General features: G+C 43.6%; 1 protein-coding gene across 1 annotated transcript in view; it reads right to left on the minus strand.

Moving 5' to 3' along the window:
• The window catches only part of LOC117543928 (tetratricopeptide repeat protein 28-like), a 174,364-nt gene that overhangs the window by 17,587 nt on the left and 129,507 nt on the right, over positions 1-27,270 (minus strand). Inside the window, 5 exon segments of the mRNA XM_034212592.1 lie at positions 1,768-1,877; positions 6,395-6,918; positions 8,121-8,665; positions 8,809-9,605; positions 18,286-18,793. Of these exon segments, the coding sequence (XP_034068483.1) occupies positions 1,768-1,877; positions 6,395-6,918; positions 8,121-8,665; positions 8,809-9,605; positions 18,286-18,793 (2,484 nt within the window).

Below are 27,270 nucleotides of genomic sequence, written 5' to 3' on the forward strand. Positions count from 1 at the left end.
TATCAGATGAATAAAGAAAATCTACAGTAGAGCACTGCTACTTAAGTAAACATGAATGTATTGATCCATGCTCTCCTTACATATGAATGTGAGGGCATCTCAGAGGGAGTATGCGCTGGTAAAATAGCTGATTATAATCAGGACACGTCAATCTGCGTGTCACTGTGAACACCAGGATCACAGACATAGTGTTGAACTCATTTCATTTCAAACCTTTATTTATACAGATAAATCCCATTGAGATCATTGATCTCTTTTTCAAGGGAGACCTGCTCAAGTAGTTCCACATGAAACATAAAAACATAAATAAAACAACAAAAGGACATCATACAGCATCATTTACATAATTATCCACATAAACAGGTACCAATAGCTTCCGATTGACTAGCATCAACCGAGCTTTAAAAACATTTAGTGGCACCAGATTGTTCAGTTTCCATTTAATTTGCAGACTATTCCAAGACAGAGGAGCTGCGCATCTAAAAGCTGTCTTCCCTAAGACAGCTTTTAGATGCGCAGCTCCTCTGTACTACAATTGGATTGAAATATTTAGAGAATAAGGAACATGAGGTCAAGAACTCTCATTCCATCCACACCTATGGATGCTTTATGAATTTTAATACAAGCCGATAAAAATGAGGTTTGAAGTGGGTCAGGGAATTAACCAAGGTCATCTGTAGCAACAGGCCAGCTCATGAATAACCATTTGATGTACACTGAGGAAAACAGTGTCCTTTCTCAGCACCAATTCACCCTGTGGGCTACAATCTGACATGGGGAGAAACACATGGGAAAAACACGGGATCTATGCATGTTAGGACAAAATCAGCCCACTGTTAACATGCCCTACTAAGGTTTTAAGGGCAAGTGTTCAACTGGAAAGCAAATATGCAGTGGAAAATATGTTGCATCGGGAATAAGAATAAGAATAATATTTTGCTTTAATCCAACACAAATTCCTCAATATGAGTCATGAGCCTTTGCCATAGTCACCACCTTGGTCAAGTATTTCTTTTCTAACTCTTGTTACAGATAATTGCAAACAGACAAAGTTACTTTTGACAGAAACAGAAAGCTATCTGGGTCACATAGATGTGCGTAGCGTGTGCGTATTATACCAGAAATGTTTTGGACTAGATTTTGAAAATGAAAGCAGCTGAATAACATCCCTACAGACACACGTGAGACAGCAACTGCTGTTGGCTGACTGTTCACAGACTTATGTGTGGATACACAAGCAGAGAAAAATCAAATCAAATCTTGAGCTGTGGTGTGTGGACAGACTGTAAAGAGAGATGTTAAGGGGATATTCCATGCTTGCCAGGTGGGCAGTGGGCTGAAGAGGAGGGAGTGTGTGTATGTGTGATGTGGAGGCTTGGGACTCCCGAGACCATGCACGAAAAAATATCCAGTCATCTGTCGCCTGTCTGCTGAGATGACAGCATTTACCAGCTTGACAGACACCCCAGCATATTGCCAGCGGCCATGTTCAAGCCCTACAGCCACCTCTTCTCCTGTTGTTCTTCGTCCTATGGGTTATTTATTTTACCATTGGGCTTTACTTAAAACTTACATTTCACACTCCAGATCATCTATTTCCCTACTCTCGTTTGTAGTCTTTGCCGACCAACAGATGTGCGCTTATTAGAGGTCAGTCTTAACTACAAGAGGTGGATCAGCTGGAAGGAGTCCAGATGGAGGAGAGGAGAGGAGTCGGCTTGAGAGTAGAGTCAAGGCTAGAAGAGGCAGCAGAAGGAGAAGCTTTACCTGATGTTGGGCCTCCTCCAGATTCCCACTGGCCCACAGAGAGAGCCCAAGACGATGGCGGATCTTCGCCTCGTCCTCACGCCGAGCCAGCTGCTCTGCAAGCCGCAGGCCTGTCAGGAGGGGGGGAAACGGGAGCAGATGAGAGTAAAAATTATTCAGAGCAGGCAGACTCTTAGGTATCTTTCAGAGTAACAGATGTAAGCATAGCGTGGGACTGATGTTCTGACAGCGAACAGGTTTGGATATTTGGCCTCAGTTGTAAGATACTGCTCACACCAGGTCTACAACACACACACACACACTCACTCCTGCCATGGAGGGAAGCTGGTAGAGCACTAATCGGACTGCATAGTAATCAATGGTAAGCATCGACTGGCTGAGCAAACACAAACGCGCTCCCAATGCTTGCATAAAAGAAGCCACACAATATCATGAAGACGTCGACAAATATTTGCAAACACAGTGATGAGCTAATAATAGACTCAGTGCAAACTCACAGCGCAAAGCCTACTTTGTGACGAGTTGTTTGGGAAGCCAGGGGAGGTTTGAATGTGCCTGTGTACGCATGTGTGTGTGGGTGTGTCTAAGTGTGCATGTTCAGTGAGTGCCTGTGTAAGATCAACTGGCGAGGATGCAGTTTGTTTTTCACTTCCAATCCCTCAAGCAGTGAGGCGTTTGTCACATCTTTGCATGTGTCCTCAGCCTGCCTGTCGAGTACTTGGTTCTGCCCAATTACTTGGATGAAAATGCCACTCCACAGAGTACAATGATGAAGAAAAAAGACCACAGTATCACCTGCAAGGTGCTAAACGCACAGCAAGCAGTCTGCTGTTTGCAATAGGCTATTGCTCATGCACAGTCTCACTTAACACAGGCCCTCTTTTCTCTCCTCTTGCTAGTGCAATGGAGGTGTCTAAACATGCTTTTGGTCAAAGAGGGGAGACAAATGGGCCAAGCCACCCTCATCCGAGTCTGCTTCCCCGGCATTCCTGGAAAACAGTCTGTGGCTGGACCAGATAAGCCAAGAACAGAGAGCGTGACCTGAAACAGTCATACTATTCCGCAGGACCCAGCACACCACGCAACCGTAGACTTCATGGCTCCTCCACGGCCACGTTAGGCGGCAGCCTTTGAAGCCGGCAACAGTCTCTCCCCTCGCCTTATCTTTGCACACACCCTCCCTCGGTCTGCCTGCCTGCCCTCTTCCCCCATGCATCTGCCGTGCTCCTCTCTCCCTCTGCCTCCCGTATTCATTTTCTCATCTCGGTGCCTGTGTCTCTGCCGGCCCCCCCTCTGCTCTCTCTACCTGTTTCATCTTGACTGGGGTGGCAGTGCTTGCAGGGAATCTGCACTGCTTAGAGCTCATTAGGCACTGGAGCAAGAAAGAGGAAACAGATCTAAATTATCCTTTTCATTCTCTGACAGCCTTACCCCTCACTCATCTCAACTCCAACGCCGAAGCCTTTCATCTGCACGCACACACACAACCACGCACACCGGAAAAAGCTTTCTTTCTCTGAGAAGCTCTGTGATAGTACTTTATGATCAAGCCTGAGTGTCAACCAACTCTATGTTTTCTTTATTCTCCAGCTGACAGTGAAATAATACATGGGAATCATGACTCATGCTGATCTCTGTCTTTCCCTTCAGCCCGCTTGCCATTCTCTTTCTTTCTCTCCATTTTTTCTTTCCTCCCCAACTCTCTCATTCCCTCTGTTCTCCCGCTCTGTATCATTCAGTGTCTGTCACCGTCTTCTCACGTGCCTTCGGAGCGCCTAGCAGGCACAGTCACGTAGCAGAAGCTGACACAGGGATGTGGCCGTGGCTGGCTGCACCCTGAAGAGCAACTAGAGAACACTTTAAAGGCTGCTTGACAGCTGGGGGAGAGATTCTCTCCATCCCCCGGGCCTACGCACCTCTGGCTTCAGACACAAGCTCTACGTGCAGACACAACATACACGTGCGCTGGAACAAGGAAATCTCACGCACTGTAGAACCGCAAGTGTGCTGTGGCGGAAACAAAACACCCCGGCACATGCACGCTCATGACACATGACAACACAGGACACTTTGATCATGACCGCATGCAGAAAATAAGAGTGGGTCATTTACAGTAAGTGCAGCATATCATTTTTTGTAGGGAAATACTAGTAATCCTTGAAGGAAAAAAATACATGTTCAAAATATACACTCTTATTGCTGTATCTCCCTATTCCAACATTTGACTACAGATCTCTAACATGTAGTGTAGATAATGTTATTATCATACACATGAAAGTCAAAAGCAAATAGCTTTCCTTAAATGTGTGAAATAATGTGAGCTAGGCTTATTCTTTTTTATCCTTTTTCAGATTTTAATTACTAAAATGTATGATGAGGTAAATTATTTTGTCCGCTCTTAGAAAGAAAGTAGAAATTAGTAAAATAAAATATAAAAAGAGAAAGAAAAATAGCCACATAGATCTACAAAGGTTAGAAGCAGAACGCTTATCAGCAGCTCACTTTGCCATCTGACAAATCCCTACTGACATTTCACCAGCAACCAACATTCAACATTTGTAGCGTAAAAATAGACACATGGAGAACTGCGAGGGGTCCACATATGATGATGAAAGGTCCAGACATTTCACACTGTGATACCTATCATCCAACTGCATTTCATTTCTAATCCTCCTGACAAGCTGTTCAAAGGGTTACCTACATGAATGTGCTGTATTACAAATCCTGATTCAGTTCTATTATAGTGTTGATAACACTGAATAAAATCGCATGTTATGAAAGACAACATTTATATACTCGGTACATGATCCTGCTATGTTTTATGCTCCGTTTTACACATGATTGAGGCCTGTTTCTTACACATCCTACAGATTTCATACAATCCTCAACTATAGGAGTTAAATCTCATATGTATTTTGTACATGTAAACCAAGATACAAATACATAATCTGTTCATATACAAATTATTTAAATGCTACATTTTCAAAACTGATTAGATTATAAGAATATCTGCTTATTTACTTTCTGTTTTTTATTCCAGTCTGTATTTATCAATATACGATCACATTTTCCAGGTTAAAATATAAAGCATTAGTTACAATTTGACCAAGAATAGCTTTTGTAGGTTAATATTCTTACTCCATTAGTTGTGGTTCCATAAATGAAGCGTGGAGAAACTTTAATACGTCCATTAGTCGCTACAATGACGGCATTGATTTAATGACACTACCGAGTTAATCGTTGAAAAGGTGGATCTCGGTGGGAAATGCCTCTTTTGTTTAATATTCAGACAGCAATGTGTAGTGCCATTTAATGTAAAATACAGGAACTTGTGGAGTAGTGTGAACACTTGAAGTGACAGAAATAATGTCTGCCTATCATCACTTAATTGGTGTCTTCATGTGTCTTCCACTGAAGCCTTGTTATTCTGTGTTACTGTGCGATACAGGATAACCGTCATACACACAAGTACACACATTTAAGACATGCAATGATTTGGAGATCACAAGTTGTCAACAGTATCTGCACTAGTTCGGAGCTGCCTTTCTATCCTTTCTTCCAATTAATATTTTTCGATAAACAAAAAACAAGCAGTGCAGCATGAAGAACAGAAAAAAGAAACACACAACAAGTAGTTTGAGAGGAAACAAATAGAAAAACTGAAGGGAGAATAAACCTCGCCAACTTTTCGGTCTGGGTAGGTTGGCCAGAAATAATTGGCTGTCAGCGATAGTGAAGGCACTGTTCTTTTTCGCAGCCAGACCGAGGAACAATACAAGGACAATGCGGGGGACAACAGGAGGACAGGGTGGAGACAGAATGGCCTGTCGCCTTTGTTTCCATTAAAGCTCAACAAGGAGGCAAGCAGAGGGTGTATGGGTCACTGCAGGCCCTGCTAACTCTAATAGAGCGGACAGAGGAGAGAGAGAGGAGATTTATTCCTGCTCCTTTGCATTCACTCCCTGCTGGGTGAAATATACAACTGTCCTCTTACACAAGCTGCAATTTTCATGGATTCAAACTGAGTTGGGTCGTAACACGGTGGGTGTGCTGAGAATGAAGTCTGTTAACGGGCACAGGCTAGGCAGGCGATGTGGACATTAAGCTCACATTCACGGAGGCTTCCACTTATCCCATCCTGGGTGACAAACCCGTCCTGCACCGTCACTAACATAATGAATTTCTGAGGGGCCAAGCTGCAGGTTTTTACTTCCCCGTAATCTGCAGGGGACAATGAAGCATGAGAGGCAGTAGTCTGTCAGCCACTGTGTGAAAAGATTCTTTGCCACCTGACTGCAAAGAACCCTCTGAGAAAAGTAGATATAGAGGTGTGAAGGACTGCGAGCAGTAAACAGCAAAAAATGCCTTGGCGTGCATCCTGATTTGTTTTCACAGACATACACACACAAATGCTTCTACCTATACGGCACAGAAGACAACACAGACGCATAATATATACACAAAATCCCCCTGTGCACTTATAACACATACACACAGTCACTAAAAATGTGGCAAAGGCTTAGCAACAAATAGGCTCTGAATTTCATATTCATGAGTGCACAAACTCTAAGCCTATCAACTCGGGCAACAAAGGCAATCCTCTCTGCCGTTCCCCCGACTCACTCACCTTCCTGCAGGTACATGACAGCCTGTGAGTAGTTTTGCAGTGCGTGGTGTGTCCTCCCCAGGCTGCCATAAGCCAGTGTCTTGGCAGCCAAGTCATTAGTCTGAGCCGCCACACTCAGGTGCTGCTCCTGGAACACCACCGCCCGCTCGTAGTTCCCGAGCGACTCGTAGGTAAGGCCCAAGTTCCCATAGGCGCGGGCCTGGCGCGCGGGACTGCCCGCTTCCTCCGCAATCTCCAGGTCACTTTGGTGGCATCGCAGGGCCGTCTCATACTCTCCCATAGATTGATATATAGTGCCCAAACCGCAGCTGGCGTCACCCTCTAAGATCCGGTCCTGGGTGTCACGGGCGATGGTCAGCTGACGCTCCAGACAGGAAATCGCCTGCTCGTAATTTCCCAGCTGGCTGTGCAGTGCGCCCAGTTCACCGTAGGCCTGAGCCTTGCCTCCACACTCCCCCAGCTCATGAGCCACTACCAGACGCTTCTCAAAACACACAAGCGACTGCTGTAGGTTTCCCATGGCCCTGCAGGTAGAGGCAGAAAACCAATGAGATTAGGAGTCAGATAAGAAACCAACAAGACAACCTAAAGTAAATCTGTCGTTGGCTTTTTTGTCAAATTGAACAAATAGAGAGATATCTCCAATGCCCACAACACTCAAAATACGATTTGCTTATCTCATATCTAGAGGAAACTGTATTCTTGATTCATACAGATACATATCAAGTCTCCTGTAACAAAAACCAGATAACACTAGATAATTTCACAAGATAATTTGTTTTGTAAATATAATATATATTTATAACAATGAAGATAGCTGCTGATGTGAACAGACTATGTGTGTGAATGGCTGTAAAAAGTCAAACTGAAGCTCTGTTTGTAACACTGTGTACCATCCTTTATTACAAGATGGGTCATCTGTCAAAGGATTCTCACTTCCATCCTCTAGTGTATGTGTTGACAGAGAGGCATTCATCCTGTTCTCAACATCTCATTCCCCTTCACAGCCTTCAAAGTCTTCAAACAGACTTTATTCACATACTCAGGCATCTCAACAATTGCTGGATGCCGGTTAAAATGGAGCATTCACAGAATGAAAGCCTTAAGCTTAATTAATGATTTGTGATAATGCATGTGTTTGACTAAGAGCTGTTAGAAGGCGAGATGGGTTTGAGTGTGTCTATTATTCCCCCCTAAACATGTGCATGGCTAATACTGCCGTGCGTGATTGCTGTGGAGCCGCGCCGATGACGCACAATGAGAAGAAAATCATCTGCGAAATGAGGATTTCAGCAAGCCTCTCGTGTTTCATTTGCTCTGTAGTCTCCTAGGATGCTATGGGCTCTTTGAAGCATAAGGAGAAATAGAAGGGAGAAGAGCGACAAGATGTAAGAGGTCTCCTTGAAATATATGTGCTTCCCTCAGTTTCAGACGTCTGTGTGCCAAAGCCTCTTTGCATACAGATAAGGCCGGGGCCACTAGGCTTCTGCTGAGACAGCTAGCATCATCGTCTCTAAACTATGGTGGTCCTTTATAGTCAGCGCAGCGAGGAAGATAATATGCAAAGTAGGATTACCGTGATTATTAGTAATACCCAGTAAATACAATTATCTGCTTCTGCAACAGCTAGGGGATATTGACACTGGTGCGTTTTACAAATACTAAAAAGCAATTTTCCTACCCTTGAGGGAAGTGAGTTTGAAACATTTGTTGAAAGCAGACTCACCTGTGTCCATTGCCTAAGCCTCTGTAGGCCTTCTCCTGGTCCTGCATGCGGTTGAGGCTCTGGGCCACAGCCAGATACTGGTCATAATACTTGATGGCTTCCTCAAAGTCTCCCAAAGCCTCATAACAGTCTCCCAGGTTTCCATAGGCCCTGCCCCTGTCCATCATGGCCTCGTTGCCACTCAGCTGCTGTAAAGTGGCCAGCTGCTGCTCCAGATAGCCAATAGCTTCCTCCATCACGCCTACATTCATTTTAGTGATGCCCATATTCCCGTACACTTGAGCCTCCACTACGGGATCCTTCAGCCTGCGACCTAGCTCCAACTGCTCCTCGTAGCTCTTAAAGGCCATGGCGTATTTCCCCAGAGCCATGTAGACAGCTGCCAGGTGACCGTGGGCTTTGCACTCTCCTGGCAAGTCGCCCAGCTCTTGATAGACCTCCAGCTCCTGGGTGTGGTAGCCTAGAGCTTTGTCATATTTCTGCACAAGTCTGTAGGTGGCCCCGAGGGCGGCATAGGCACATGCCTCCATCCTACGCTCCTTAACCTGAAACAAGACAGAATTTCATAATGTCAGCATGAGGGACGTGATATGAGTGATATCAACATTACATTCCACATGACATTTCCTATTTATATGATGAATGGTTCTGGTATATGCTGTATTGAATTCAATTTGTGTGGGCGTACCTGGTGAGCTAAGGCCAGTTGCTGCTCGTAAAACTGAATGGCTCCAGCCACATCTTTTTTACAGACAAATATGTCCCCGAGGTTCCCCAGAGCTCTGAAGCGAGCCTGTGCATTGTTCAGGGACTGGGCCAGTGACAGCAGGTATTTCTGACACTCCTCTGCCTTAGTGAAGTCTCCCAGCGCTTTAAAGGCCAAACCGAGGTTACAGTAAGCCTTGGCCTGACTCAGTTTGTCATGAAGATCCTTGGCCAGAGCTAAGTCCTGCTCATAGTATTTAACGGCATCCTGGTAGTTGCCCAGACAGTAGTGGGCATAACCCAGATTGTGACAAACTTTCCCTTCGCTCTCCATGTCTTGAAGGTCGGGGGACAAGCGGAGGTACTGCTCATAGTACGGCACAGCCTGAGGGAACTCTCCTCGAGAGCAGTGGAAGTTGCCGAGGTTGCCCAGAGCCCGCGCCTCACTCTGGACATCCCTGAGCTCACGAGCAATGTTGAGGTGGTTCTGGTAATGCTGCAGAGCACGGTCATGGGCTCCCAGGGCTTGGTAAGCCACGGCCAGGTTTCCATGGGTGGACGCCTGCGAGGCCCGGTCATTTACCTCCATGGAAATCTGGAGCTCCTGGCGGTGGTATCGGACAGCCTGGTCGAAGGCTCCCAGGGCATTGTAGGCGTTACCCATGTTGCCATAGGACCGGCCCTGAGCAGCATAGTCATTCAGCTCCTGAGCAATGGCCAGGTGTGTTTTGTGGAGTTTCAGTGCGGTCTCATAGTCCCCCTTCATCTGGTGGATGATGCCTGGGGAGAGAGGAGAGAGAGCAACAGGATGAAGTTAAAGACCCATTCAAGGGGAAATTGTAATTGAGTAAAATTCAAGTGCCTAGTCAGCTCTTCATGTACAAAACAAGTCATTTGGTTGTTAGAATATGCTCTCGGAGCCATCTGTTCTCTGCTTACACAACACACTCTCTCAAAGAATTATGGTCATTAAAATGTAGTGCAATCAAACAGAGTTATTATAACCCCGAAACAGAATATTTTGATCGTCTAAGCTGTTTTTGAGGGATTTACCAAAATCAACAAATTTTCCAAAGGGTTGGAAGTGGTTATGAGAGACTGAGGGAGTAAAAGTGGGTGAGAGTGTGAAAAGCTGATCTAAAGCTCAGCGTATTACTTTATATAAATGAAAAGTGTTGAGAAACAATAAATAATGGAGATCCTGGTGCAATCTCTGATAAAATACCCTCCTAAAAATAATAACTTTACCCTAGAGTCAGAACACCATTTGGCACATACTGTACACACAAAACCCAAACAAATGTGCACCCATACCCACATTCCCATACCGACTAAAACACAGCCGAGAGTAAAGAGACATCAAAGCATATCTACAATATCTCCTTTCTTCCCTCTAAGACTCACTACTAATCTCTGGGTCTCTCCTTTTGCATTGTCACCCAGCCTTTTCAATGTTAATAATAGCGCTGATAATATGAAAAATCGACAGGGCTGCAGGCTGGTGGATGGAGAAAGAAAAAGCAGCTGCAAAGAAAATAACATAGTCATTCATCCACCAGCCTGGCCATCACTGCTGCATCAGCATGAAGACTAATGGGCTGCTATGACGGGGGTACAGCCGCTGACGGGACACCAGAAATGGAAACGGTAAGAATGGGTGGGAACGAGGGCTGGAGAGGGGCTCCTGTGGCTTGTGGTGAGCAAGATGGTGCCGCCGGGATTAGTTACCGCCATGTGTGCTTTCCCATTTATTTCATCCGAAACTTGCCACATTATGGGCCCGAACACAGGCTACATAAACAGAGGGATTGAAAATAAACAAACAAATGCAGAAGTTATACGATAGATGTGGCTATGCATTCAGATGTTGGCGCTGTTGAGAAGCAGTATATTAGACCAATGAGAATGGAAATGAGTATAAGCCACTGGGCTGCATATTGGTTTGACACTACACCAGGTACGTTTATTCAGACGAATATACATAAAGTGCATACAATCTTTTATAGTTTGTTGAGCATGGAAAAAATACCCATGGGAAATTTGAATCATCAGTATTTCACTCTAAAATCAAGTCTAAATGAGGAGATTAGTTTCCCTTAAAGCTGCCTAAATTGGGTGCCTGATTGGATTTTTCTGGGAAAACACCATCAAAGATCCTCTGCCTACTCAATTCAGACCATGATTCAGCATGTAGCAGACACCTACGGATAAATCTAAACTGTTCTGCTGTTTGTCTGCTTGCTTGTGTTCTCAGGTTAAAGTGATACCACCTGAACTGACCTTGTAATCATCAGTTCACTGCCCTGAGGAGTTGGTATGCCAGGCATCTCACAGAGGAACAGGGAGACAAGCAGTGCAAAAAATAAAGGAAGTATACAGATTGCAAATGACAAACAAAAAAATCCACGTGAAGCTTTGGACTCTACAGTACCAACACACTACAACTGTCTTTTCACAAATTCAATGAATGAAATTAGGCTCTATTGGAACAGATATTTCCTACATCTTGGAAAAACCTCTCAGCTTTGCCTTTTCTAGGATTTTTTCCGAAGAGTGGGAGCATGTTGAGATTCACAGCATGCTAGTTGGAAGAGCACTGACAGCTCTCGCCACAAAGTCACTCTCAAGGTTATGCTTTCCCCAATGGAGGCTGATCTTACTGAGGATATAATGCCTACTGATGTATTAACAGCAAACATGTTCCATGCTGGAGGCTAACAATGGATTTGGGGCTCTGTGATGGCAAAGGGGTGGAAGGGACAGCAGGGGAAAGAGGCTGGGGGAGTATAGCCAGGTCTGAGGCTTGGCTTGGAAGCTGCAGCCAAAATTGCCATGAGCCTTAGGCTATGCCTGGAGCCTCACTTGAAGCTAGAAATATTTTCTGCCATCCCCCATATGGCAAGAGGATTTTGTAAATAAAGCCATACTGAACATGCTACTAAAAACTGATGAAACACAAAAATGTGGAATTAGTACGGGAATTCTGGCCCAAGTGGGTGTGTTTTCCAAATTACAATCATATCTCATTTGAGTAGTCCTAACATCCTAAGTATGTTGTGCATACTAAATGCACATGTTGAATAATATGGCTTAATTATTTCTCTTATGCGCACAGCTTAAGGTGATGACTGTGAAAAACCAGGACAAAGCACACACCATATCATTCAAATACTTTCATACAGCGCCCTATCCATCCAGAGGCCTCTCCATCCCCCCATAACCAAAGACATTAAAAGCGTGGCAATGTGTTGTCACTTTTCATTACACAGCTGGCTGTACATAGAGGGATATGCAGCAGTGATGACTTTGAAGGATGGTGTCTTGTTCTGAGTAAATCACTGTGTCATTCTTCCAGGGAGCGATGGAGGTCCAGAGCGCCGCTGCCTACCGTCAGCTAAGAGGATTTGACCAACAATGGTGCTGCTGCCACTGAGCTGCCACTAGGAATAGAGTTGAGATGACCATGCTGAGCCAGGAATGACTGGGGTGTGGTTTTCATTTATATTTCAGAATGAGGTCGACATTATAATTTACAGAACAAGAAACCAGAACAGGATGCTGGTTTGTGGAAATGCTGATGCCTATTCAAGTCTCTCAGCCCATGGAGATTGGAATGTGTAAAATGCTATAAGCTGGATATATACTAGCTTTTAACTACGCTTTCTCATGGCGCTGTCTCTTTTATCCTGCTGCCGTTTGAAACGTTGGCTGTGATGCGTAGGTTATGCGGACGCCTGTTAAAAAATAAAACATTTCAAAAGGGAAGTCAACATTTGAAGTGTATTCCAATGAGGCTAAGCAGTATGGACGAAATGTTTGCTCTTATCAGAGCAAGCGTATGTAGTATCACTTCTGAATTCCTTTTATAAATTGTAGATCCTTTTGTCACTGTGAGAGAATTAACAAAGCTGCTTGCACCAATGATTTGAGAGTTAGTACAAATGGATGAAGGTTCTTCCCTACCAAGTCTTGAAAATATAATTCTCATAGCACGTTCCCTAGGTTAGGGTTCTATTTTTTGGTAAAACATTTATTATTTATTTTAACCACACGTTTTAGTCACCATCGAGCACAGAGAAGGAAAAATCCCAAATTGAAACGGTTAAAACCTAGAATGTGTAACCCCCTCAATAAAAGATATGGATAACTATGTTATAATATGGAGGGTTACTTTCACTTCCACCATAATCCTATCTATGAGAGAATGAAACGGGGGAATGGAAGTCAAAAGCTTCCATTATAATATGCAAAGTGGGTTAACTGGGCTGTACGAGTTGTACAATATAGAATAGTGTGTGTTATGATCTGTGGGGGGAAGCAGTGAGCTGAGGCAGGGTCTAGATCCAGCTGGGGTGCGCAGGAGGAGAGAAGGGGGCGGAGCTGGGGGTCTGGGATTAAGGTAGCAAATCCTCACTCTCAGACACAGACATCTCCTGCAGTCGGACTGACAGAGAGACAGGAAGGGGAAGATAAAAAAGGACAGGGTATGGATAGATGAATGTGTGTGTGGTCGTCAACAGTAACACAGTACAGTACATGACGCCTGCAGCATGAGCTTAGCTGCTTTCCTTTTCCTTCTTGCTGACCCTCACCACTCCTTTAAACAAACTGTTGCTTTACCGACCACAAGCATGACATCTCCCCCTACTACATTTTACAATAATGTTCCGTCAGAACTACATTTTTGCACCCCCCTCCATTAAGGAACAGATCACATTTCCTGCTGAATTAGCAGATGTGCTTTATGCAGGGCACCAAGTTGCTTCATGTAAAAGAATGCTACAGCTCTTTTGTTTCACTTAATAGCTCCACAGTGAATATAATAATAACTGCATACACTGAGCTAAAGTTTAGTGTAAGCAAAAGACTAGAGGAGTATGTTTCGCAGGGCTTCAGTCCAGTTTCTGGCAGGGTCCTCTGTTAGGAGATTGAAGGAGGCCATGCAGGGGGAGTCAGGGAGCGTCTGCTGCTTTTCCAACAAACACATATTTGGGGCCAAGCTGCAAAGATCTTTCCAGGACAGTAACTCAAGACTGGCATCCTTAAGATTCCCCCTCCTCTTTTCCAACTATTCCTAGATTCACCCCCTCTCTTCCATTTGCCAGCTTGCTAATATTTACTCAGGATATTTACCCAGTCATTAGTGGTCAGTTTAGAATGTCACCAGTCTCAGATAAATGCACGTTTTTATGTATTCGTTAGGCTCCTTCCCTGTCTTTCCTCCTTACAGCGTTCTTTCATTCATTCTGTCTGGGCCATTAGGCTTGCTAAATTCCTCTGTAAATTCAGCTCTCCCCTGCTCGCTTTCCTGGTCAGATTCATAATATATCTTCAATCAGGGCTGTTTCAAAAGGCTTTGGTACAAAACTGAATAATCTCTTTGCCTCAGTGCCCCCAGGCAAGTCTGGTCACTGTCTGTGTTTTGTCCATGCTGTGGGCAGACTGAAATCAGTTTTGAAAAGGTACATTATTTATGTATATGCAACCATTGTTTTTGTAGTTGTAATGATGATAATGATGATAATGATGATGGAGTTGTTGTAAAAGCATTTCATGAGTAGGGATGTTTATCTTATCTGCTAATTATTCCATGATTCTGACTATTTGTATGCAATTCACATAAAAGGCTGACACTATCACAATCAGATGTCTCAGTGTTGGCGTTATTATATTTCAACTTGCTTGCTGGCGTGACATTGTTAGTATGTTAGTAAATCTGGTGATCAGATGTCTGGACAGAGTATTTTTCCAAAACTGATTCCAACGCTCAATTCTCACATGTCCATTGAGGGGGGAAAGCATTTGAAAGGGGTTTAGCATAAAAGGTCTGAAACTAATAACATACAGAAGTTGTGTGCTGTTTTAGATACTACTGATTGAATACAGAGCATTACATTGTCGGATTCTGTTGTTTTGCGAAGTCTTCTTCCTGTTGTTTTCCTTTTCCTTTGTTTTTGTGAGCATCAGCGGAAAGCATTCCCTGAGGATGTTAGATAAAAGAAAGGAGGTGGTGCTTAATTAGGAATAGGTTACCTCGAGCCTTTCTCTCTGATGGAGTCGACCTTTTCAAGTGACTTCTTTAAGACCTATGGTCAAATGAGGAGATGGGAATCGAGGAAAAAGCGAGCGGGTCCAGGCTACGACACAGACGCTATCAAACAAAGTTATTCAAAGTCTCTTTGAAGTGAAATGCAAGGGGAAATAATACAATTTAGATTCTGTTTCATGAATACCAGAAATTATGAGCTACATGGGAATCTACCCCTTCAGTCCTCTCTCAGATATTAAATATTGCTGACTAGGGGGTAAGTTGGCCAATTAATGAATAATAAATGGGGCTGGAATGCAACATTCTCATATCCTTTATAGGTCAGAGTGTGCTGAGCCAGAGCTGCTGGTACCGCTGGGCATCATGGTTAGATATTAAAGCATGGCGATCTCTATACTAGTGTACCTCAGAGCCATGTCAGCTGCTGCTCCACCCACACTACACGCAATATTAACGACACGCTGAGAGGGCATAATACAAGTTTGTTCTTCGCTGTTTCTGCAACTTCTCCTTCCCATCTCCCTCAGTGTTTTTTACTTTTATCGTAGCTCGTTAATCTTCACTCGATCATCTATCCCCTATTTGTGCACAGCGCAAAGGCAGCATTTTTTTGAAGTCTCAAACAATACCCTGTTAGTTTTTAGCTCATATCTCATTGTTTTAAGCAGGATCACGGGCGCCTCAGACGGAGTAACAATGCACACTCCAGTGCCGCAAACAACAACAACAACAATGGGGCAATTACAGACTGATGCTTCACAACCTCCACTTCATTCTGTGTTATCTTCATTATTCAGCTCCTCTTGAATCAGCTATTAAAGGTAATTAAGCGATTCATCAAGTCAGTTTCAATTACTGGGAGCTTGACAGCTGCAGATTACAATCAGCAGGGGTGAGAGGAGAGAATGAGAGAAGAAGGCTTCAAAAAGTGAAAAAAGAGAGAAAGAAATAGACAAAATGTAAGAGATCAGGCAGCATTGAAATGGGCAAAGAGGTCGTTCTGGTGTCAAGAGGTTTCGCAACCACATGATGGTGCAGGTTGCCCAGGGCGTCTCCATGGCGCTCTATAGCTACCACCCACTCATTCTTATCTTCTGCTCTGTCCCTAGCTGGAGATCTTTGACACTTCATCATTACACTATCATTAGCCTGTCATGGACGGGAGCAACTGTAGCGTTCCGTTGCAACTAATAATGAATACGAGCACTCTTGCCATCGTAATGGCAATCAAACTACAGCTAGGAATACATTGTCTGCCTGACATTAAGTCACTCGTAATAAAGCTCACATGCACTGTATGTTCATAAATGTTCTCACTAAAGCAGCCCCTTATTTATGACAACCAGTCACCAGCTCACTTTTAAAATCAGGTGCGTGTTAGTGCTAAGAGCACTCCAGTACGGGCGACCATTAGGCCGGTCAAAGGACGACTTCAATTTATGTTTGGCTGATTAACCTCACTCTGCTTGCACACTTTTACAAATTGGGTTAAAGAATAATTCATCTGGGAGGAACTATTATGGCTCTTAGTTGTCCATTAGAGTCAGGTTTACTACTGCATTGATGGCTATCATAAGTCTCCCAGCGTAGGTTGTAACAGTTGGACTAATTGCAAGAGAATTGGCCATATACTTTTTACTTATGGGTTATTGAATATCCAAAGGGACACCTTGATCCCAAAGGTTTCTTTTATCATTATATTAGCTGACTCCGCAAAGTAACATTGCCAATAATGATATTCTCACAGGACTTGGCTCCAAGACATTGAATTGTAAAGGGCATAATTGGTATGTTTTAAGTTTCAATCAAAAGACTTGATGGTATATCATTAATTTCAACCATCTAGTTTTTTCATTTATCTTTAAAAAACGTTTTGTTTGAAGACGTGATTAAGTCCAAGCCGGTGAGAAGGAAAGACCATATTATTGTGAAGAGATTTCCGTTTTTTTATGGGGTTTATTTTTACGCAAACAGTGTATTACTAGCATTCTATCGCCATATTGCTTCCCTGAACTCACAAATACTGTTGGCTCTAACATGCACCATCTTCTTCCCCAGCTCCCTTGAAGAAGCCCTTGACTCAACAACCTTATGCGTACATTATCTTCTGGGTAACGTTCACCGAGGAACATTATACATAACCTTAAATACTGTATCTAAAAACAGCTTTGCATAAAATAGGGACGATACGATAACATACTGCTGTCCTCTGCCTTAAAATACCAAAAACACTCAGGTCTCACTTACCATAAATATCATTGAAAACAACAGTGGGTAAACAGCTCATTTAAATGCAGACAAACAGAGGACGGTTCCCAGCAGCACAGTGAAGACACTAGCAGGAAATGGAAGCTCTCACATTTTATCCCCAAAACAATTAAGAGCAGGCAGGACACCTCGCAGTCTTTTTTTCTTCTCATCCCTCCTTTTAGTAGGTTAGGTCATATTGAGTTTAAATAACGCTCATAAATCCCCATGTTTCAGTAAACAAACACTAAACACCTACATCAGTCTGCAAGATATCTGCCAACTATATCTTCTAACTAAATCTAACTAGTAGGCAGTCCCTTGCAGATGGGCACTAATGCAACATTGTGCTTGTTTGGATCAAAGAGGAATCTCAAAGGGCGACACACCAGCATCACTAGATACTGTACATGCTGTCAGTGGTTGTCTATTAAAGGGGATGAGATGATACCTGGATCTGTGTAAAAGGGATTGGAGTACTTTGGGAGATCCCACTTATCAATTTCTAAGGAGAAGTCTTATACTGAAGTCAGTCTGAAGTGTCCCTGAGAGATTCACTCCAGTGATCAATACTCATACATTAGAGTTGAAAATGTTGACTGTTGTGCCCAACAGAAACACTGAGGTGGTGTTTCGAGCAACAATAGAGGGCTTCAGCAAAAAAAGGGGAATTGTCTGTTAAATCTGGTTTAAGGGTTAGGGTATGGTGTAGCATTGGCAAATTAATAAATTACAATATTACAAAAATATATCCTAGTATCATGATTTGACCAGATTTTAATCCGAAACTTCATTTTTCTTTATAAAAATGTGTGTGTCAAGTGTCATCATATTCAAGTGGATATAGAACAAATATATTCATTTACATGGTTTTCAACATTAAACCTTTTATGAGTTCAGTGCTGTTTTAATTTACATTTTTAGTATTCGGAGCTGATGAAGTCAAATACTTTTGTCTCTCATTTACTTTCATAATTTTGAAGATTGGCCATTTATCTTTGAAACTACTGGCAGAAATCATTCCCCCAAATTTGTAATAATGATGAAATATATTATCACCTATTGTGACAGTTTCACAATAGAAAGCAAGATGATAATCCATCAGGTACATAAGAAAGACTTTGGCCTAACAGCAACATATTATTTTAGTAATTGCATACATACCCAGATTGGAGGAGGCCCTCCCCTCGGCGGCCCTGTCCTTCAGACCCTCAGCTATAGACAGCTGCTGTTCGTGGTACTTCTTGGCCCTCTCCAAGTCCTGCATGCAGCGAGCAGCATGACCCAGCCCTGCGTAGGCTCTCATCTCAATGGACTTTTCCTCCAGCTCCTGGGCGAGCTCCAGAACATGAGTATGGTAGGACATGGCCTTGTCAAAGTTACGGTGGTAGTGGTAGGCACTGCCCAGGTTACTATAGGCCCGAGCTTCCTCTCGTTTATTTTCCAGGGCCTTGGCGATGCCCAGGTGCTGCTCGTGGCATTGGACAGCATTTTCAAAGTCTCCCATGGCGATGTAGACGGCCCCCATGTTCCCCAGCTCGCGAGCCTCAGACAGCTGATCCTTGGACTGCTTGGCCAGCAGGACACACTGCTTGTGGCTGGCGAGGGCATTGGGATAGTCCCCAATGGCTGTATATACATGGCCCAAGCTGCTCAGCGCCATTGAAGCAGCCTATGGATAAAGAGACAGAAATATAGACAAGTAAGAAAACAGCAAGATTTTAAATTATGCGTAACATTTCAAATTATCAGTCCCATTAATTATACCCATATTCTATCATCAGTGAGGCTTTTTGTTGCCCTTGCATCACAGATTCCCCAACCACATTTAAACGTCCTTTTAGCCAGAAGTATTGTACATCAAATGGAAAAAAAGAAGAAAACAAATACAAATTCCCAAATCTCTTAGGGGGCTTACTACTCAGAGACCAAACAACAAAAACCTGATTTGATTTAGTCTTTGCTGGGCAAGGGGGGGGGGGTAAAGTGTGATGCAGATCAGCGCAGCAGCAGGCTTGTTTTAAAGCCGTCAGTTTGCCCACTGCAATCACGCTTCATGGCGTGTCACCACCAGTGGAACAAAGACACTGCTAATCAGGGGGGGAGAGGAGAGGGGCTTAGCTTCACAGCAGAGTCGTGGGGGGGCAACTAGCTGACTGACTGACTGCTGGCAAGACCTCTCAAGCTAAAAACAGAGAACAATATTCTGAATATTATCATATTGCCACGGTCCTGCCTGATAACCACATTATTTTTATTTGGCTGCACCTATAAGATTGTTGAATTTCTTTTTTAAATAAATTCACATTATCATCATTTGGATATTCTATCTTGTAATTGAATTATCTTTTTTCACCTCTACCGCACATCTGTCCGCTCTGCCTGAGATTTCTTCTTTTCTCATAAATCGTGGGGTTTCTTTGGGAGTTTTTCCTTGTATGGTGCAAGGGTCTCAGGGCGGAGGGTGTTTTATGCTCCACACACTGTAAAGCCCCTTGTGACAATGTTGCATTTGTGATATTGTACTATATAAATAAAATGTGATTGATTGATTCCATACTCTCTAGCAGTGTCCGCCTGTGATCCCTAACTACAACTACAAAAGGTGCGCTTAAGCAGTAAGATGGAGAGGTTTCTCAAGAGGCAGTCTTGACCCCCTATGTGACACATTCACTGCAGGCTTTTTGACTGTTTATACAGAGGGTAAACAGCTGGGATTGGGGTCAGCTGTTTTTGTGTGAGCAGATGTTCAATTAATCACGCAGGGCCAGCTAATAAAGCATCTCTTTCCTGAGGTCCCGCTTTGCATCCTGCAGCAAGGAAGGGGGTTGGATGAAGGCCAGCAGAGAGGACAGATGGCCTGACAGTGAAGGCCACACTGTTGCCCATTTTGACCAGGTTCATCTTGGGGGCGTTTAGGGCCAGAAACTAAAAGGTCAAAAGTGAGCTGCAGTAAAGGACTGACTTTCCAATGTCCCTCCAGCTGTAAGTTGTTTATGAAAGTAGTTTTCAAAGCCATATGTTGCAAAACTGGCCACTGATACTTGCATTGGGCTTTAGAGCATCAGGAGTGCTGGCAACCTAAATGCTCAGTTTACATATAGTTATTATTTCATATATGCATCAAGATAGGCAAATAATGAAACTCATTGGTTGTAAAGATGCTTTTCTTTGAATCACTCATTCATTATTTTTCTAAACTCACACCCCACCTATACCTATCTTTCCTTCATTTCCCATAGCTGCTGATGCCTGGAACCAATTACCTGCTGACATAAGGACTTCCAGCAGTTTGCTCAAGTTTAAAGACTCGACAAGGCATTATACAGGCCCAGGGAGGCAATTATCCTCCGTCACAACTGTTGCTGTTTCATGTTCGCAGATAGCCTATCTAGGGCTGCTCAATTACATGTGCCTTTTGAAGCTTCGCTCCATCTCTCCGACTCAAACTTCCACTTTTCAGCCAAAAAAAACTAGAGGATTCCTCGTCTCAGTCTGTCTTCAACCGAATGCAGTGGGAGACAGGAGGAGGGAAAGCGAGAGAGGGAGGCGCAATCTTTCTCCAGTTGAGATGAGTTGCTCCTGTGATCAGTGTCCCTCTAAAGTGAGCCTGCAACGCTGCATTTTCTCCTCAGATGGAAGCCAAGATAATGAGGAGCCAGCCCTGCTAGTCACAGAGGATGCACTGTGTTTGGCTCAGGGACAGAGACTGGGACCATATCTCTATCGCTTCTGACTGCAGCCCTCTCCCACCACTGCTCATTTCGACTCCCCACAATGACGCAAAATAACATTCTGTCTGGGAGAAAATAATTGCCCGAAATACATAATTTCTGCCAAATTGACTTCATTCTAATTTGATTCCATTTCTTTCCTGCACTTATCTGTCCTCCCTCCCTGTTCTGGCTCTCTCTCCCCCACTTCTCTCAATCCGTCTGCAGAGTCAGATCTGACTGTGTTTACAGAGTCCAGCCCTTCTCCGGATGTGTGCTGATTTGATTAATCCTAGCGCCGTGCTTTATAAACTGTTGATAAACTGCTGGCTCTTATCAGCAAACACATTTTGCACCAAGGGTCTCCTAATGAAAGGTAAACTAGTTCTGCCCGGGAGAAACGAGAAAGGGAGAAGGGAGGCGTCAGGGGAGTGTTGAGATGACATGTTAATCAGAAATGCTTGGCTCCAGCATCATTATTCTATTTATTTCCTCTGACAAGGACAGTGTTTTAGGATTCCTCACTGATTCTCCTCTGTCAGCCCCCTCTGCTAAGTGTGTTTATATTCTGTAGCACATCAGAGAAATGGCTGCTTTCATTGCACATGCGAGAGGTAATGCATTGTACTTAGCATAATTAGCCCCTTATGTCATGCAGCAGAACCGCTCTTGTTGGCTGGGCTTGGTGCACGATCTGTTTCCCTGGTGTGTTTTATCTCATACTCTGGAACAGCACACTTCTGCCCACCACTCCACTGCTGTGTTTGAGCTATGGTGCTGCTTCGCCTTGCCTTTGAAAATCCTCTTTTTTTTAAACCTATGAGCTCTCATATACTCAAAGCAAATAATCATCACCGGCTGGCAGAGCTTATGGGACAAGCACGGTTGTCATGGAGATGACTACATGTCATTCGATATGATTGACATGGTTTTACCAATTATACCTGAACAGACATCACCAAGGTACAACTGGTTTGTTGGTAAGAATTTTGTCATGACACACAAAATATTAGTTTATTTAAAAAAAATTGAGGGTGAGAAAGACAACATAAAAAAAACTGAGATTGAGAGGGACTAGCAGGGCAAGGAGGTGTAAGGTGTTAAAGAGCCCACAGTTTGTCCTGCAGGAGGGCAGGGCAGCCACTACTTCAGTAAAGTGCTGTTAATGGGATTATATGGGAGAGGAGAGGAGTCACTCTCTCTTGACAAGAGGGGATGGGTTTGATTCTATGGGAACAACCCCTTCTTGCACTGTACCAATACAGATGTTAGGCAATTTGCCTAGGAACAACATTGCTAGCAAAAAAGCAGACACATGCACTAACTGCATTCACTGGAATATAGAAACATGACGTTATCTTTCCAAGTAATGCCTTAATTGGCATGCTTATCAAGATAAATAATCAAGATTCAAAGCATGAAATAATTAAATTAAGTTGTAAATCGCTTAGTCACTAAATATTTCAGAAAATATAGACAAATGCAGAATGCTACTTCCCAGGGATAGGAAGATGACAAGATGACATGTCTAATTCTCATCTTGTCAGACCTCCTGTCTGCAATCCTAAATAAATTCACTTAGCAGTAGCATGGACAAAACCTTAATTTTACGAAGCTGGAACCAGCTAATTCTTGCTTGATAGATTACTAAACCTAACATTTTAGACCAATTATCCAAATTGGTTTTTTTTGACAATTCACTAATGAATAAGCCAATGATTTCTGCATTCAAATCTGGCTAACTTTACCAAATATGTGTGTCCAAAAGCTACACAGCGCAGTTATTTAATGATAGGGATGATGATCAGAGAAACAACCAAGCTACTCTTTGATACCAATCACTTAAAAAAGATGACTCATGTGACAAATAACAAATACTTCAGAAACACAACAGACACATTGTCCATGTATTCAAGCTTTCACACACACACACACACACACACACACACACACACACACACACACACACACACACACACACACACACACACACACACACACACACACACACACACACACACACACACACACACACACACACACACACACACACACACACACACACACACACACACACACACACACACACACACACACACACACACACACACACACACACACACACACACACACACACACACACACACACACACACACACACACACACACACACACACACACACACACACACACACACACACACACACACACACACACACACACACACACACACACACACACACACACACACACACACACACACACAGCTGTCTAATTAAAGGCAGTGCAAGGGAAGGTGAGGAGGACCATGCTCCAGTGTTTCCCTTAACGAGCTGGGCTCCAGCAGCAACAGGAGCTGGCAGGCAGGGAACATAACTGCACTCTGGGAGGAGCGGGGCGTGGGGGAGAGCAGGGGGGGAGGAGGGGCTCAGATAAAAGGCTACGGGAGAGATTGTGTTTGAAGGATGAGAGAAGAGAATGCTGGAGACATCCCCTGGGCGAGGATGTCTTTAGATCTGATTTCACCTGCGGAGATGCATTTTGACAAAAAAGGAAACATCTCAACTGTAATAAACTGAGAGACGGAACAGACCCGTCAGAGAGTTGCTCAAAGAAGCTTGAAATGTGCTTTCTTCATGGGGCATGTTCTCGTGAGTGCATGTGCAAAGAAACATGTATGTGCATGTGTGCATAAATTAGAGATAAAGGTGGGAGTGAGAAATAGAGGAGGCAATATTAGGTTGTATGTGTACAGGATGGGGGCAGGGATGGATATGATCAAATATTCAGCTGGTTTTACGCGTGTATGCTTCATTCTCTTCCCCCGCTCAGTGTTGGCGCGCAGATATGGATCCTATGGGAGCCACCACTAGATCAGCCAAATGACTGCCTCTCTGCCATATCAAAACCTTCTGCTATTTTAACCAGGCAAACGCTGTGCTCTGCCAAGGGAGGGCAGGTACAGCTGGGCCTGATTGCTCTCTTTCATTCACACTCAACAGCATACAGTACATGCACACACACAGACAGATTCAGCAGTCCACTGTGGCTGATAAGACCGGCACAGGCAAAGTTAAATTAATCTTCAAATCCTCTAGAGCCCAATTGCAGACCCTTTTCTTTTTACCTTTCCACATTTTTAAATGATTTAAAAAGCCATAACTGTGTTGTTTTCAGAATCAAAATCAATGCAAAACAGGTAGTGTCCTTCAGTTATATTGGAAAGCCTGCTAATGAATGACTTTTTTTATATACCAGGCTGTTAACCAATTCCCCTAATCAAACTTTAGAGCTGATCGGATTTATTAACAGTGTTGTGGTACCAATGGAGCCACTTGTTTCTCTGTGACCTGTGTGACCTCCAGCTTGTAGATAAATGACGCCAGAAGGCCTGTAGCTTGATAATTCCTTTAGCCTTCACAGGACATGTTCACAAAGGATTGATTGTCACTAAAGGTCAAGCTACGGGTAAGGGCACTCGTGACAGCTACTGCGCTCTCTGTCAGACTATCTGCTGCTCAAACGGTCACACACTCAAACGGTCACACATACTGTACACTGAGGAACACACACATAAACACACCAACACCCAAACAGCATAACAAGAAGCAAGATAGAGACGAGCTGCAGTGCAGGCAATGCTTATGTTAGTGAAACAACATATTTCTTTCCTGAGCTGTGGGTAGTCTGTGCAGTGGTGCCAGGCAAATGGTGGATCATTTGTGGTTACTCCAGAGACCCAGGATACATTCTCTCACACATACTTAAACAGTGACACAAAGTATTACACAAATATACAAAATGTATCCCAGAGCTTTGTGGCTGGTGTCTGTGTGTGTGTGTGTGTGTGTGTGTGTGTGTGTGTGTGTGTGTGTGTGTGTGTGTGTGTGTGTGTGTGTGTGTGTGTGTGTGTGTGTGTGTGTGTGGCCACATTTTTGTATTTGCTTGTATTTGTGCTCTTACACTAGGGCATATATGCTTGTGTGTTTGTTTGCGGCTATATTGTGAGAGTTGGTGGCGAACAGGCAGCCAAGAGGAAGAAACGCACGAGGCCCCATATGAAATTGGATCTGACAGTCTCCATTTGTGTTGGTGGAAAACTTGACGGTTCCCTTCGAGTAGTGTGGGGGGTTTGATATTTCAAGCGTCCTCTCTTTGACAATACGCTAGACAAAACAAGGTTTATAAAAACGGCTAAATGTTACGAGAGGAAAAGAGAGAAAGCTAAGGCTCCACCTTTCCAGCCCCAACCTAAGTCCCAGTGCCTGTCCCCTGTGACAGGATGTCGGCATTGTTCAAATGCACAAACAGCCCTCCTGCCTTCTGATATAAACACATGAATCTTAAGTCTGGTTGAGGAGGAAATTGAAGAGGTGGTACACAGGGGAAGCGGGGCACTGTGAATGAATCTTAATGTACTCTAAATCAGAGCAAAGCCTTGAAGGGCTGCTGTTTATTTCTGTACTGAAGTCAAATCTCCACAGGCATAGCTGTGTGATGCCTGCTGGTGAAGGGAATCAATTCTTCTGAGACCTTGTGGGGACAGAAGGGGAAATCACAGTGTTGTTTGAAAGTCATTGCAGGAGGAGTTCGAGGTAAACATCAAGGTTTGCCACTTTGCAAGGCCTCAAGCTAGGGAGAAATGCATAATGCTGTGAAGAGTGGATAAGTCCTTCTGTAAAAACACTTCTACAGTAGGGGTTAGGAGAGTTTAAGGTGACATGATCAGAAATTGCTGTGTCTAATCTGAATCACATATTACTTGTTGACAACAGAAATATATAAATCCAAAGCATGGGTGGCAAATGCATGGCCAAAGTGGTTAAGGGTGTGAATATTGATTACTCCTGATTAGCGGGTGGCAACTTCTATGGTAGCCTGAGCCTCTGCTTCTGTATTAATTAGTGGGGGAATGCTGAATTGTTTAAGGGCTTTGAGGATTGGCAACGACTAGAAAAGCGATATATAAATGCATTACATTTACAGCAAAAACTATAGAGATCTCAAAGTCTATCCATTATTAGCTAATTAGCTGCTGTTATGGCTTCCTTCCGGGTCTAAGGACACAGTGCCAAATATAGCATGGCTTGCAGGCCCCCTCTTGCGTCTGATAGCTTTCCAGCAGGAGGCCGGGCAGTCACTCCAAGGACGCAGGAGTCCAGGGTTATTCAAGGGCATTTTGGCGGCCCGGGGATGGGAGGCGTTGTCCCTGACAGCCCACACTACTGGACAAATCAGGCCTGACATACACATAGTGTAACCCTTTTCAGTGGTACACGAAACATTCCATTTCTAAAGTGGCAGAGGAGAGAGGAGAGAGGAGAGGAGAGATAAGAGAACAAGGTTAAGGTCTGAGGACCAAGATCAATATGAGCTGACCAGAGCTCTTGCCTTGCAGGAGCCTGAACACAATGAACGAAATGAAGAGTGACAACCAAATGTCCAGCCTCTCAGCACCTCGGCGTTCTCTATGAGAAAGAGCTGAGAGCAGAAAGAGCTTTTGTGCCGCTCTCCTCTAATCCATGTGCAACAGCAGGTAACTCATGCCTAATGGGTTTAGACCAAATCAGATCTCTGTGAAATAGAAGGATGCATGGCTGCTTTCAATTGCTTTGTTTTTTAAGGATTTTTCTTTTGTGGTATGTAAAGGGGTGATTCATATTTTTTATGTTGAAATAAGCAAAGAGAAACCGTTGGTAATAAGATGTATTGGCAGGATATATTGTTTCATGAAACTGTGCCACTTTGAGGTTTTTTTATATTTAAAAAACAAAATGTCCTGATCTACAGTCAGTGTGTGTAGTTTTGGAGTGGTGAAAAGAATATTGACTTATTCCCACCTCCTGTCATGTCAATATTGGGTCAACAGCGCTGAAACAGAGGTTACAGAGGGGACTATCACAGGACAGAAGGCTCTCAGTGTCTCTGATTTATTCATGTGTAAGAAACGGTTATGAGTAAACTGGATAGGGACAGCTTCAATGTCCTCACAACATCTAATCCCAACAAGATATTTGACATAAAACATTGATGTGTTGGTACTGGTAGTGACTACATATATTAGAAAAACAACCTTGCCAAAAATCTGATTCAAATTAGGTGTGAGAACAACTAGTCATTGTTTTGTGACATTAAACACACACAAACCATGTGACCACAGTTTGGGCTAATGTTGAGCTGGTAGCTAGCTAGCTAATGACTTCAAGAATACCGCCTACGAGGAAGCTACCAACTAGTAAGATGTCAAAGATGCTATAATAGGGGCTTCAGAATAGAGTTCTGCATTTGGTTATTATTTTCTTTGAGACCCTGTCTTTGAATGATCTGAATAAGACAACAGAAACGAAGAGGAAGGTGATCAGAGAGGAGAGCTAGCCAGCGCTACAGTACTGTTTCCTGTTTCAGCAGCAGCTATGAAAGTTGACAGCTTGCCCAT

The sequence above is a fragment of the Gymnodraco acuticeps genome, unplaced genomic scaffold, assembly GCF_902827175.1.
Source record: "Gymnodraco acuticeps unplaced genomic scaffold, fGymAcu1.1, whole genome shotgun sequence".
Taxonomy (NCBI): domain Eukaryota; kingdom Metazoa; phylum Chordata; class Actinopteri; order Perciformes; family Bathydraconidae; genus Gymnodraco; species Gymnodraco acuticeps.